The sequence below is a fragment of the Cebus imitator genome, unplaced genomic scaffold, assembly GCF_001604975.1.
Source record: "Cebus imitator isolate Cc_AM_T3 unplaced genomic scaffold, Cebus_imitator-1.0 Scaffold45, whole genome shotgun sequence".
Lineage (NCBI taxonomy): Eukaryota > Metazoa > Chordata > Mammalia > Primates > Cebidae > Cebus > Cebus imitator.
Window position 1 is genome coordinate 14,933,079 of NW_016107360.1, and position 14,070 is coordinate 14,947,148.

General features: G+C 57.4%; 1 protein-coding gene across 2 annotated transcripts; it reads left to right on the top strand.

The window, feature by feature from the left end:
* The first annotated feature begins 285 nt into the window (after positions 1 to 285).
* On the top strand, positions 286 to 13,467 carry AQP1 (aquaporin 1 (Colton blood group)). 2 transcript variants are annotated; one of them, XM_037737945.1, is made up of 5 exons: positions 286 to 1,016; positions 10,062 to 10,226; positions 10,548 to 10,628; positions 11,434 to 11,592; positions 11,807 to 13,467. In XM_037737945.1, exons 1-5 carry the CDS (start codon positions 633 to 635, stop codon positions 11,987 to 11,989), a joined length of 972 nt encoding a protein of 323 aa, XP_037593873.1. In that variant the 5' UTR covers positions 286 to 632; the 3' UTR covers positions 11,990 to 13,467. The 2 variants fall into 2 exon arrangements, with proteins under 2 accessions (XP_037593873.1, XP_017382598.1); XM_017527109.1 differs by having other exon boundaries at positions 11,434 to 13,467.
* Positions 13,468 to 14,070: the final 603 nt, after the last annotated feature.

A 14,070-nucleotide genomic window follows, 5' to 3' on the forward strand; every position in this document is an offset into this window, starting at 1 on the left:
TGGCTGGTGGGACTGGGGGCTCTGGGACATCCCTAACATGGCATGCAGTGGCCGTGCAGGAGGCCCCGACTGCCCCTCAGGAGCCCTGGGCTCAGGGATTCCAGGCCAGTCCCTCTCTGGGTTGGGATGGGGATGTCAGGCCAGCAGGATCATGGTGCCTGCCTCCAGGGAGGGCAATGTCCACCCACCGAGTCCAGCCTACCCACTCGCCCACTCTGGAGTGCCTGGCTCTACCCTCAGGAACCCCCTGAGCTTTGCACACAGGGTGGAGACACCTGTGTTTCTCTGGTCCCCTGAGTGAGGCCAGCTTGGAGGAATTTCCCAAAGCCTATTAGAGCAACGGCCGCCTCCTGCCTGCCTCCTTGGGCTGGGCAGGGCTGAGGGCGGAGGGAGAGAGGGAGGGGGGCAGAGGAGGAAGGAAAAAGTTGGCAGGCCGACAGCAGAGCCGAGTCTGCATCCATCCAGAGGAGGCCCGTGTGGTGTGGGGCGGGCCAGGAGTGAAGAGAGGCCTTCCTCCCTTTGTGCTCCCCCCGCCCCCCTGCCCCTATAAATAGGCCCAGCCCAGGCTGTGGCTCAGCTCTCAGAGGGAGTTGAGCACCCGGCAGCGGTCTCAGGGCAAGCCCCCTGCCAGCATGGCCAGTGAGTTCAAGAAGAAGCTCTTCTGGAGGGCAGTGGTGGCCGAGTTCCTGGCCATGACCCTCTTTATCTTCATCAGCATCGGTTCTGCCCTGGGCTTCAAATACCCAGTGGGGAACAACCAGACGGCAGTCCAGGACAATGTGAAGGTGTCGCTGGCCTTCGGACTGAGCATTGCCACGTTGGCGCAGAGCGTGGGCCACATCAGCGGTGCCCACCTCAACCCAGCCGTCACACTGGGGCTGCTGCTCAGCTGCCAGATCAGCATTCTCCGTGCCCTCATGTACATCATTGCCCAGTGTGTGGGGGCCATCGTCGCCACCGCCATCCTCTCCGGCATCACCTCCTCCCTGCCTGGGAACTCGCTTGGCCGCAATGACGTGAGTAGGGTGTCCCTGGGCTCAGGGTGTTCTAGAATGATGCTGAAAGGCACTGGTTCCATCCTCGGCCCATTGTGCAGATGGGGACACTGAGGAACGGAGAGAACAAGAGGTGGCTGGAGGTCACGTAGAGAGCTGGGGCTAGAACTCAGCTATGCATGCCTCCCAGAGCCTGTTTTCCGCCAGGCACTGTGGGAAGCTGAAAGCCAGAGAATAATGGTCTTGCCAATGTCCCCTGCAGGGCATTTATTATGGGGAATAAGCTTGGCCAGCCGTTCCTCGCCCCTTGGCTGTAGCTTTTTGGCCCTTCTCAGTCCTGCCTGTGCTGCCAGCTCCCTCCTTCTGCAGCCTTGCACCCTGGGGAAACTTTGCCCACCATCCCTAGCCACCCTGAACCCGATGCCCAGCCTGTCTGCCGCTGGTTCTGCAAGTCTGTGAGCAAGACTCCCTCAGGGAGCCCCCAGGCCTCTGGGGAGCCCCCCATATTCACACAGGTTTCCACACACACCACCTCTAGGAATTAAGAGAAGGGCTCTCTTCCACTCCTCTGCCCTTGGGAATTAGACAAAGATAAGGGAGTGGAAATACTTTCTGACACTGTTTGAAAGGGGTTTTCCTGGATTACAGTGTGGGCTGGGGGCCAGGCACTGACAGGTGTGGCGCGTGTGTGTGTCTGTTTGTGTGTGCATGTGTACACGTGTTTGCCAGCATGGGTCTCTGAGCTTGTGTAAACTGTGCGCATGTTTGTGCACCCGTGTAAGGGTGTGTGGGGGTGAGTTTGTAACCACATGTGCCCATGGCTCCTGGCCTGAATGGGGTCTGGACTGGGGTCACTAATGATAAGCAGATGCTGGTGACTGGGTGGCAGCTGTGGAAAAGAATGTCTCCTGAGCTGCTTGGCATGGGTAATAGGCTGCTGGCGGTAGCTGCCTGCTATCCGAGACCTGGGCTTTTCCAGCTCCTCAGACAAGTGCAAACTCAGGCCGGGCTTGGGCCATAGCAGGGGGTGATTTGGCCTGGAGACTGAGGAAGGCTTCGAGGATGTCTCTGAGGGCCTGCATGGGGAGGGAGGGAGGCTAAGGAACAGAGAGGAGGACTCATCTAGAGAGAGGAGGCTGGCGGGGCTGTGGGCAGGGCAGGTGGGTGTGGGGATGGTGTGCGCCATCTCTGAGGGTGCCACAGAGATGGCAGGAGTGATTACAGCAGCTGTCCTCTCTCTTCCTAGCCAAAGTTCAGATCCCGGTGCTGGCAGCCAGCAGGAGGCTAGGTAAAGGTCTGGTGCAGAGGGCAGCTGGCTCAGCCCGGCCACGGGGGGCTTAGCACTTTTGTGTCACGGTGACACCTTGCCCAACCTCCTCTGCAGCCAACCTCTGCTCAGCCCAAGATTGAAGATTAGCTCCCTGGGCTGGAGTTTAGACTTTAGCCAGTTTAGACATGGCTACAGGGGATGTAAGGGACAGAGCTCAGGCAGGCCACGTCAAGCTCTGCGCCCCAGGCCTCGGTTTCCAGTGGAGGCAGAGCTTGTGGCCTCAGGGAGTTCCGATGGGTAGGGTCAAGCTCATGCTGAGGCTTGGCTGGGCATCACGGGCTGGGGAAGGGTCCCCGTAGGGGAGGGATTGTGATTCCCAGGCTTTCTGGCCCCATCTCTTCCCTCCCATCTCACAGGGCAGTACCTCTGCACCTGCTGGCAAAGGCTTCACATTCCAGTACGGGCATCCGAGGCAGAGGCAGGAGGGCGGGCTCCATCTGTGCCATCTGGATCAAGGGCCACACCCGACTCCCGTGTCCCATGTCCTCCCTGGCCTCCATTTTTTATAGTCACCCCAATACTTGGGCTGGGCATGTTGCAAATAGGAGAAAAAGAGGAGCAGCCTAGTGTGGGGGCCAGCCCTGGGCTTGGAGGCACACACCTGGATTCAAGACCTGTCTGCAGCTAACCTGTTGAGCTTCCTTGGAGCTGCAGACCCTGAATCTCGAGAGGGGACCTAGGTCTTGTGACATCTCACAGCCACACCCATACAGCCAGCTCACTTCATTGCTTTGCACTTATCACCCATCCCAGGGAGGCTGGCTAAGAGCAGCCAAGCAGGGCCAGTGCTGAACATCAGGGCACTATGCATTGCGGTGGGGGCTCAGGCGCTGCCCTGTCCCGACAGGAAGGGTGGGGTTCTGCAGCTCAACTCTGGGCCTAGAAACAGAGAAGGTATCCCCCAGAGGGCTCCCATCAGACACTGGCTCTGGAACTGGAGGGGCCTCAGGGGTGGCCTGGATGCCTTAAAAGGGACAGGGGTTGGTCTGGGCAGCAGGTGACACACACTCCTTCATGATCCAGGGGAGACTCCTGCAGCCTCTCTGGCCCTGAGCCCCACCCCAGCCAAAATCTGGGTGGGGCAAGTTGTTGGCATGGAGATTTCCAAGGAAAACAGAGAAAGAGGTGGCAGGAAGTGGTTGGGGTGAGTCAGGGGTGTCCCTTTGAGACATGTTGGGGACAACTTTCTCCTGACTTCAGTCAGGGCTCAGGATACGCCCTCTAGAGACCATGGGCCTCCATCCAGCCTGCAAGGTCTTGGCTAGTTCTAAGAGCCAAATACCAATTCTGGCCAAGGGTGAGAGGCTCTGAGGCTGTGGGGGGACACTCTTGCCTGTCCCCGTCCTAGCTCAGCCACTAACACCATGTGACATCACACAACAGACAAGCCTGTATGGTCCTAGCTCCTGTCTATGAGATAGGGACACAGCAGGGCATGGCCACACTCTGAGAAGTAGGAGACATTGATGGACTTGGGATTACTGGCATTTGCTGTTTTTTTCATTCTGCTGTCTGGTTTGCTCAGCCGGCTCCCTGTAAGCATGACCGGGGACTGCTGGGTGCTCAGTGCAGGGCTGGGTTAGCCCGGCTCCCTCCCCGGAGAAGCCCTATGGCAAGATAAGCCAGTGCACAGCTGCCTGTGATATGGAGCAGGAGGCAGATTCGATAAGAGGTGTCAGGGCAGGAAGCCTGGGAACCTTTGAACTTAAAGGGTGGGAGGTCCAGGAAAGCATCAGGGAGGAGGTTTCGCAGGAGCCAGAATGTGGAGACCCTGCCAAGGGAAGGGCCAGAGAGGACTGTGTAAGCAAGGGTGGGAGGAGGTGGGGGGCAGTGTCTGGGAGTAGTGGGGTGTGGTCAGGCTGGGGGGCATGGAGGGAGGGTGGTGAGGGCTCAGGATTCAGGCCGGGGGCTTCATCCAGGGGAAGGAGTGTGGATCCCCAGAGCCTGTGATTTCTGCCCCCTGGGCTCAGGCAGAGGGCAAAGCTACCCTCTTTGGGGTCTTCACCAGCCCTCCTAATTCAGGGCCTGACTGTTCAAGAAGTGCTTCTACCTGCGGCATCAGGGGCCTGACCGAAGCCCTAAACTCTCCCTTTCACCCTGTTTTCTGGGCCTCAGTTTCCCTAGCCATAGAATGAGAGGCCCCTTCATGCCACCAGTTCTCCTGGGGGCCCTGCCACCTCCCCCAGAGCTCAGGGGAGGGCTGGGGAAAGGCAGGCAGAGTTTCCATGTCCCTGTCCAGCCCCGGCTATGCAGGGAGGGCTGGGGGCTGGGTGGTGATGCCACATCTGGGACATATAATTACTGTTTCCAGCCAGTCCCAGATGACAGGGAAGGCACAGAGAGGGGCGGGAGCTTTGTGGTGGAGACTTCCCTCACCACGGAAAATCCTGAGGCTGCTTCTCCTTTAGGGCCCTCAGCTCAGCACAGCACAGCACAGCTGGTCCCAGTGTTGCCCACCACGATGCTTGCCCTAACCAGGGCCTGCACTGGGAACTCTGGTCTGAAGGGGCCCTGCATTCAGAGGGGACACAGCTCCCCGGGATGCCTAAGGGGCTTACCACCTCCTGCACCTCGCCAGGCCACAGCCTCCTCTCACACCTTGCCTCCCCCTCTCCACCCAGGGCAGCCTTCCAGCAGCGTGAGGGGCCATTAGCTCATTGCAAGGCATTTCCAGATGGTGCCCCCACTTAGCCTAGGGCCCCCTGCCAGCAGGGGCCATGGCCTTTACCTTCTGGAAACTCACACAAATCTGGAGTCTCCCGAATGGCTGGAATCTGAGCGCTCACACCTGAAGGAAGGCAGGAAAATGCCTTCTGCAAGGTCCTGCAGGTGGCCTGGGTCCCCTCAGTCAGGGCTTCCCCCGGGGACAAGAGGGGCTCCTTGCCCACATGGAATGGTGCCCAGGGGGATCATGAGGGGCTGTCTTCACTCAGCCAGTAGCTACAGTTCAGTGGCGTGGGCACACTCTGAGGCTGAAATCTCCAACTTAGAACTATGTCCAGAAAGGCTAGAAAATGCTACTGCTCCATCATCCTCCCACACCCCTCTCCCCGCCCTTTCAGTGCCTGCAATCTCATCAAAGTCAAGGCCCCTTGGGAGGCAGGTTTCTGCTCAGTGTAAAGAAGGTGGTGGTTGTCACTGCTGACATGAAGAAGGGGCTCCCTCTAAGTCAATAAGCTCCCTGTCATCAGGGGTGTGCAACAGACGCTATCTGGTGGGGAGGCCACTTTGGGGGTGCCTTTCTATGCAGGGGTGTAGTAGGGTAGGTGACAGCTTCTGCAACATAGGCTTTGTGTCACACTGAAACCAGCAGTTCTGATGGCCTGCAGGGGATCCTGTGCTCAGGTTTCTGGATCCGGGGCTAGAGAATGACCACCCGACGTCAGGCAGGAGGCGCATCTGGAGACTGCCGGGGGCTAGAATCTGGGCCAAGGCCTCCATTTTACCGATGGGGAAGCTGAAGACCACAGAAGCGTGGAGGCTTGTCAAGGTGGCAGTGTCTCCTAGCCCTTGATTATTTCTGCTGCTCCGCAGTGCACAGCATTGCACAAACACAAATATGCACGCATATGTGCTCTCACATGGGGAACGCACACACGGTACACAGAACTCATTCTCAAGACTGGGTGGTCCCGCTCACGCTCTGTCTGGGACCCGAGGAGGGTTGGGCGGGGGTTCCTCAATGGAGCCTTTTCCTTTCCCTGAGCTGGAGTTAGGAAAAGAAGGAGGGAGGCAGGGAGGAAGCTATTGCTTTGTGTATTTCTTGTCAGGAAGATGAAATGGCTTCTGGGAGCAAATAAAGGGCTCGTCGAGACTTGCTGTCTTCTCACTTGAGGGGCTCATTTTTTTCTTTTCTCTTCCCTGTCTAGCTGGTAGTGGCACCTGTGTGGGTGTGACACAGGGACAGTGAAGCACTCAGAAGTGCCGTCAGACACACCAGTGCAGACACACAGCACGGCCTCCAGGATCTCCTGTCCTGCAGAGACCCCTGTGTGATAGCTGCTCCCGGGGAGGGCTGAGGCTCTTGGTCACTACCTGACCAGTTGTATGAATGTCCCACGAGATTAAAAAGCATATGTATTCTCTAATTCAGGGGTACAGGGTTTTTAATATTTTTTTTAACCAAGTTGGTTAATGATGTGGTTCAAACCCTCCCTGTTCATGTTATTGGTAGTTTTTGGCTGCTTCATTTATTCTATACGTTTCTAATAGAAGATTGTTACAATTTTTCACTCTGGTGGTAGAGTGATCCAATTCTCCTTATAATTCTGTCAATTTTCCCCTCATTTATTTTTAGGCTATGTTGTTTGGTGCATGCAGATTGGGGATTTTTGTAGTTCTTTTACAGATTTTTAAAATTTAATTATTGTGTAATAAACCACTTACAATCTAACAAAAAAGAGAAAGAGGGAGTGAACCCTGGACACATGTGGTCATCCACAGACACAGCAGACACTTATCTACAAGACATGCAGAGACACAAAGCCAGGAACACCCCCATGTCCATGTGTGAACACCCACGGAGGAGTGACACTGTGGGGCCCACAGAGGTCCCCTCACTGCCCAGTGCTGAGTCCTGGCGGCACTGGGGTGGGCAGGGAAGGTCTCAATGTTTTCTGTCCCCTGAGAATGAATGCTTAGAGCCTCAGTCAGGTCTGGAGGCCTCTGGAGCCTGCTGTTCCTCAAGGCCAGGGCGGGCCGTCAGGGGCCCCAGGCCTTGGAAGCTACCCTGGTTGGCCTGTCTGTGGGTAGCAGGGAGGGCTTAGAGTACATTGCCCGGAGAGATCATTCCTGGGCTGCCCCTGAGCCAGGACACACTGGTAGCCCAGAGCCACCTTCTGCCAGCTCCTGAGTCCATGCTGGGGATAGCCAGGTCCCTTTGGCTGGGCCTAGGAGCATCCAGCCCATTGACCTGTGAGTGTAGGGTGGCACAGCCCATGGGACAAGGATCCTGGCTTTGCTGCATCCTCCCTGGGCCTCAGCCTCCACAGCATCATCTCACTGAGCCATCGCACAGACTGCCTTGTAGGGCCCCCAGAGGCTAATGATTGACCCATTGTTTCCCAGCTAGAAAGTGAAGACAGCCCTGGGTCTGGAGAGCATCTCTGGAGCCAGGCTGCCCCTCTCGAGGGTGGGAGTTCTAGAAAATTAGCATCTCTACTACTTCCATCACCACACAGTGAGGCTCCCCTCAGATGTGTGGGCACGAAATGGCAGAGGCCCCCCACCCTGTCCTCACCGAACTCCAAAGCCAGGAGGAGTTGCCCCAACATAGGCTGCAGGAAGATTGGTTTCCTACAAGATGCACAGAGAATTCAGTGAGGGCGTGGCAGGTGAGAGCAGAAGTTAATTCCAGTCAGGGGTCTGGGAAGCCTTCTAGGAGCGGGTGCGGTCTGAACTGGGCCTTGAGCAGTGGGCTTACAAGGGCTCAGCACAAAATGGAGAGCTTGTATCTTTTTGACGCTTCAGAAGAAATGTGTGCAAGTTTTTCCAGATGTAAATAATGCAAGTGTATTAGGTAGTTGAAGGAAGATTGTCAGTAGATGTTGAAGCAATCAGGGGAGGCTTCCTGGTGGTGGTGGTGGTGGTAGTGGGTACTAGAGAGGAAGACTGTCAGCCCATGTGGTTCTTAGCAGTCAGGAAGACATATTCCTGAATTCCCAGGGCAGGTGACTGCTCCCTCCCCTCCCCAAGGACTCAGAGCACAGAGCCTGGAACCCTCACCTTCTGCTCTGCCCACTTTGCATGAAAAGCATGGTATCTTTGGGTAGGGACTGGGACTCTCAGACCTGGTTAAGAACCAGAGGAGATGAGCTCCTTCTGGTCACATCTGTGAGGGGTGGGGCTGGGAGGGTTCTCCAAGGCGGATACAGCCATGGCTCCATTAATCATTGCGGAAGGGCTGGCTTCAGGATTTCTGCCAGCTAGCAATTAGGCCAGCCCTGGAGAGCAGAGAAGAGAGGAACAGAAGGAGCTGTGAGCTTCCTGAAGGCTCAGACACAGAGGGACAGGGGTGGGTGGGTGGGCATCAGGACTAACCAGCCTGGCCTCACCAGCCTCAACCCCGTCCAGCCTGTCCTGACTCTGGGCAGGCTCCAGCTGCTGTCACTCCCATCTATGCAGGCAAGACGTCTCCTTCTGCCTGTCCCCAAATTGTACACACACAATGAGAAGAACCACAACAAGAGCCACAACCACTGCCCCGTCCCTCCTGCGTCGGCAAATGCCCTGAGATGGCCCCTTTAGCCTTTGAACCTCCCGGCTGGTCTGGAGAGCAGGCATGGAGAAATGAGATCCATTTTGCAGATGGGGAGACTGACGACCAGAGGGGATAGGCCATGCTCACAGTGCCAGAAAGTAAGAGTCAGGACCTGAACCTAGGGCTTCTGCCTCCTTGGTCCAATGTTGGGACAGAAAGGGAACTGGTCATTGCCCAGAGGTCTGGCAGACCTATAGGGATGTAGCTCTGGGGTCTGCCAGGAAAGGCCCAAATCTGGGGCTGCAAGGCAGGGGAGGGGATGTGAGTCATTCCCTGTAACCCAGGGCTGCAGACAAAGCCGGGAAGAGAATTGTTCTTGTAGGATGGCCTCAGGGTGGGGCTGGGAAAACCTCCAAGGTGTGCCCCCCTACCTTGGGTTTTGCAGAATTCCCTATGACCTTGGAGACACTCCCATACCCTGAGAACGGGAGCTGGGTAGTGGGGCTGCCAGCTGGGAAGTGTTTGGGTGCATCCGCCCTGGCTGGGAGAAGGCAGCCTAAGTGGCCTCATCTGGGCATCTTTGCAAATAAGCCTTTGCTGATGTGGTCCAGCTCCCCTGTGTGAGTGCACTGAGCCCCTGGGACAGCCACAAAGCTTAGTGGATGGTGCTGGGGCTCCTTGGGGAGGGTCCTCCTGGGGCAGCTGCACAGGGACAACTTTCATGACTTCACTGCAGCTCCCATTCCCTTCTCTTTCCATGAGTCATGTTTCTAAAAGTGGCCCAGGAGCAAGTGGCAGCCAGACAGTGGTGGGGGGGGCCTATCTGGCCAGGGAGACAGAGGGTGAGACTGGGGCCAGGAGCAGGGAGGAATAAGAAGGAGAGACAGGGAGGGCAGGACCAGAAGAAATGGGAGACAGGGCCTGGACCAGGAAGAGAGATGGGTAGAGAAGGAGAGAGGGTGGAGACAAGGGAGGCAGGCACGGTGGGGAGAGAGGGCGGAGGGAGCCGGGGGCTCACTGAAGGCCCCCACAGCCCTGGAATTTAGATGCAGTCAGGCATGGGGTGGAATGTTCTGGACTTTTGGGTATGAAGCCATGTCCCCTGCTGGGCCCTCCCACCTGTTTGCATCTCTTCTAGGACCGTGCTCCTGACCATCACCCCCATGCCTGGGACTCGCCCCTTGCCTCTAGCCTTGGTACCCCAGAGTAACGTGGCCAGGATGCAGCTGGATGCAAAGGCCGCAGCTCACACCACGGGTCTCCAGCTTCTAGGCAGAGTGGGGCTGGGGCTGGGGCTGGGGCTGGGCAGGTCATAGAGGCTGAGCTGGAGTTTCATCCACAGCAGTGGGAGGGTTTGAGGCCTGATTTCCACCACCTGCTGTATGTACTTGCCCTGGGCCCTGTGAGGGGCTCTGAAGGCCCATCTGAGGGTCTGCCTTTCTTGCCTGGGCCTGGGAGGTCTGGGGATCTTTGGGGTTCTGGGACACAGTCCCTGCTTACCCTCCTCACCGGTCCTCCTCACCTCTCTCCCCTGCAGCTGGCTGATGGCGTGAACTCAGGCCAGGGCCTGGGCATCGAGATCATCGGGACCCTGCAGCTGGTGCTGTGCGTCCTGGCCACTACCGACCGGAGACGCCGCGACCTTGGTGGCTCAGCCCCCCTCGCCATCGGCCTCTCTGTAGCCCTCGGACACCTCCTGGCTGTGAGTTGGGGACCCTCCCAGGTGGAGGCAGGGGTAGGGAGAGCAGGGGCTGGTGGGGTGCCCTGCCATGGGCAGCCAGTGGGACTTTCAACAGGGCTCTTGCCATGGGGTGGAGGATGGCGGCCAGCACTGGGGCTGGGGGTGGGGGCTGGGTCCTGCCCTGGAGAGGAGCACAGGGACCTCTTGCCCAGCTTGGGGTCAGCACTCTTCTCTCTCTGGGTCTCATTGTCCCCCACCCCTGATTATTCTCTCTCCCTCCTCTCACTCTCCCTTCACCTGTGACTCTGCCTTTGCCCCTCCCTCTGTCTTTTTCTCTCACAGATTGACTACACCGGCTGTGGGATTAACCCTGCGCGGTCCTTCGGTTCTGCGGTGATCACACACAACTTCAGCAACCACTGGGTAGGCGACCCACGGGCTGCCCCTACGGCACAGGGTGGGGGGTGGGAGGCTTTGGTGTCCCATGCTAAGCCAGACCCCACCCTGGCAGCATCCCTTCCTGTCCTGGAGGCTCTGGGAGACAGCCAGGGCACAGGAAATCAGGAAACCGAGGCCTGCCATGAAGGGGCAGGGTGGGGTCACACTGAGCTTGAGCCCTCCCAGCTCTGCCCTGCCCCAGGCTGCCCGGCCTCCAGGTCATCCCAGCAGCGTGGTTGAAAGTGGGGCTCCAAATCCTGGCCCTGCCACCTTTAGCTTCAGCATGACCTTGAGCAGCGTGCTTGAGCCTCGGTTTCCTGAGCTGTGGAGGGGGATATGGTGGTGCCCACCTCCCAGGGTGGCTGAGAGGAGGAAAGGGCTCACTCCCTATCTGTAAACTGAGCTCAGGACAGGGGCAGCACTTGGTGGATGTTAGCTCTTCTTGTCACGGATGTGGATGTGCTAGGCCAGCCTTGCATTAACAACGGTCTCTGGGGCCCTTCCAAAGCTGGGAGGGTGGGGGTGGTGGCCTTCCTTAAGAAGGGGCTGCTACTGCCTGTGCCTGAACTGGGCCATGCAGAGGCAAGGAGGTGCCCTCACCACACGGCCTGGCCTGGGCGGGTTCTGAGGGGCACCGGAATCCGGATGTTAGGATTTGGTCCTCCTGCCTGCCTGTCTCAGGTGGGAGAAAACCTGTCCAACGGGGTGGTGGGCGGGGGGGGGGTACCGCAGGGAACTCTTCCCAGGGCTTCTCAGTGCAGCCTTCTGAACACACCTGCTCTGTTCCTAGATTTTCTGGGTGGGGCCGTTCATTGGGGGAGCCCTGGCTGTCCTCATCTACGACTTCATCCTGGCCCCGCGCAGCAGTGACCTCACAGACCGCGTGAAGGTGTGGACCAGCGGCCAGGTGGAGGAGTACGACCTGGATGCCGACGACATCAACTCCAGGGTGGAGATGAAGCCCAAATAGAAGGGGTCTACCCCGGGCATCCACGTAGAGGGCAGGGGCAGGGGCGGGCGGAGGGAGGGGAGGGGTGAAATCCATATTGTAGACACTCTGACAAGCTGGCCAAACTCACTTCCCCGAGATCTGCCAGACCTGCACGGTCAAGCCTCATTTGGGGGTGTTTCTATCACTTTCTTTCTCTGTTTTCTGGCCTCAGAGCTTCCTGGGGACCAAGATTTACCAATTCACCCACTCCCCTGAAGTCGTGGAGAAGGTGAAAGAGAGGGACCCACCTGCTAGTCGCCTCTCAGAGTGGGATGGGAGGTGTGCCAGAAAGTCCCCCCTCGTTCCAAAGTTGCTCATCGACCCACCTGCGCAGGTGCCTGGGATTCTACTGTAATTGCTTAGTGCCTTTGGGCACGGCCCTCCTCCTCCTAACCTGCACCTTGCTCCCAATGGTGCTTGGAGGGGGAAGAGATCCCAGGAGGTGCAGGGGAGGGGCAAGCTTTGTTCCTTCAGTTCTGCTTGCTCCCAGGCCCCCGCCTGCTCAGACTTACTGCCTGACCTTGGAATCATCCCTGTCTCAGGGCCTCAGCGACCTCCTTCTGCAGAGTGGCAGGGACAGGGAGAGCTACACGGACCTGCAGCCCTGAGTGCAGACACAGCACAGGTCCAGAAAACGTGGTCTAGACCAGGGCTGCTCCTTCCACTCGCCAGGGGCATGGCTATCGCCACACGCCTCTGTGTACATGTGTGCAGAGCAGGCAGCCTACAAAGCAGAGATGGACAGACAGCCAGGCAGTTGGAACTTTCTCTTCCCTGTGGAGGGTGTTCCCAAGACAGGGCCTGCTGTTGCAGAATGAAGCCGTTTAGAGGGTGAAGGAGAAATACCCATGTTACTTCTCTGAGTTTGAGTTGGTCTTTCCATCTGTCACTGCATTATCTTGCTCATCCTTTCAGTTCTCTACCCCCTCTTGTCAGTGTAGACACAGGTCACCATTATGCTGGTATATGTCTATCAAAGAGCACTTGGGCTCGCTGAAGGCCAAAGCCTGAGGACAGAATGACCCTGATGCAGGTCAGGTGTGGACCTCCTGGGGCTGGGGGTTTTTTTTTTCAAGCCCTCAGCTGGTCCTGAGCGGATGGAGCAAGTCCTGCTCTTGTTCACGAGCTCCTGGTTGGAGGCGTTTGAGCAGCTGAGTAACCTGCACAGTTTTGCTGTGTGACCCCTGGCCACAGCCTTCCTTCCGCATTGACCTGGAGGGGAGAGGTCAGCCTTGACCTGATGAGGCAGCTACAGCTGCAGCCCAAGGACAGTTTGGAGATCAGAATCAGCTCTGAAGGCTGAGTTCTTCCACTCATCTATCTACATAAGTCCATTCAATTCCACCAGGGCCAGAGCAGCTCCACCACTGTGCACTTAGCCATGATGGCCACAGAAACAAAGAGACACAATTACGCAGATATTTCGAAGCCGAGGGACAACCAGGAGGCCCTTAGCTGTCACCAGCACATCACATCCGCACACTCTTCTCCGTTCCCTAGCAGGAACTTCCAGCCCATTTAACAGATAAAGAAACTGAGGCCCTCCGTTTCAGTTAGATAATGATTTAGCCAGGCCTAGCAACCAAGGCCCTGGCTGTGGCTACTTCCTGGACCACAAGGCTCATTCCTCTCATTTCCAGCTTCTCAGTTTCTGCCTGGGCAATGGCCAGGGGCCAGGAGTGGGGAGGGTGGTGATGGAGAGGGGCACACCCACCCCCAGCCTGGTTCTACGCTGCTGCGCACCAGGGCCCTGCGTCTGCCTGCTCTGCATAATTGTCTCTTTGGAGTTGGAATTTCATTATATGTTAATAAAGGAAAATGACTTGTAAGGTCCTTCAGGCTTCTTGCAGTTTTTCTTCTTTCGATGCCGTGTCCCCACAAATGTTTCTGGATTACTCCACAGGGAAATCAGTCCACTGCTAGGGACTCAGTCTGAGGAGGAGCCACTGCCTCCCCTTCTGCCTTCAATACTCCTGACCTCAGGCGATGATACAGCCACACCACAGACTTCATCTGAGGGACACAGGTCCTACTCCTAGTAGGAGACTTCCAGAGCCCAGTGGGATGACATTGAAGATCTGGGGCAGGGAAAAGGGCAGGATTCTGATCAGTTTAAATGGGGCAATGGGAGCCATTTCTGATTCCTGAGTATGGAAGGGATGGGGGAAAGCAGGCCTGAAGTCTAACAGCCCCCCCAGCCCCTCATCCTCTCTACCCTCCACAGAGCAGGACCCCGGGAACACTGGGGATCGCTCTGCCGTCCTCCTTCCCTCCACCCACATTTGCCACCCATCTGACCTGGGCTGAGCGTCTCATGGGAGACAGACTTGCTCATCAGAGCCCAGTGCAGTTGGCTCTGCATCAGGCTGAGATTGGGACCCCGGCTCCTGACCCTCCCGACATGCACACACACTGCCTGATCATAGGGAACAGGTA

Bases quoted from the DNA above. Each gene is read 5' to 3' on its own strand.
- AQP1 (XM_037737945.1), top strand. From the start codon at position 633: ATGGCCAGTGAGTTCAAGAAGAAGCTCTTCTGGAGGGCAGTGGTGGCC. The intron at 10,629-11,433 runs GTAGGCGACCCA...CTCTGTTCCTAG, and splicing joins ACAACTTCAGCAACCACTGG to ATTTTCTGGGTGGGGCCGTT. The intron at 11,593-11,806 runs GTGGAGATGAAG...TTCTGGCCTCAG, and splicing joins CCGACGACATCAACTCCAGG to AGCTTCCTGGGGACCAAGAT.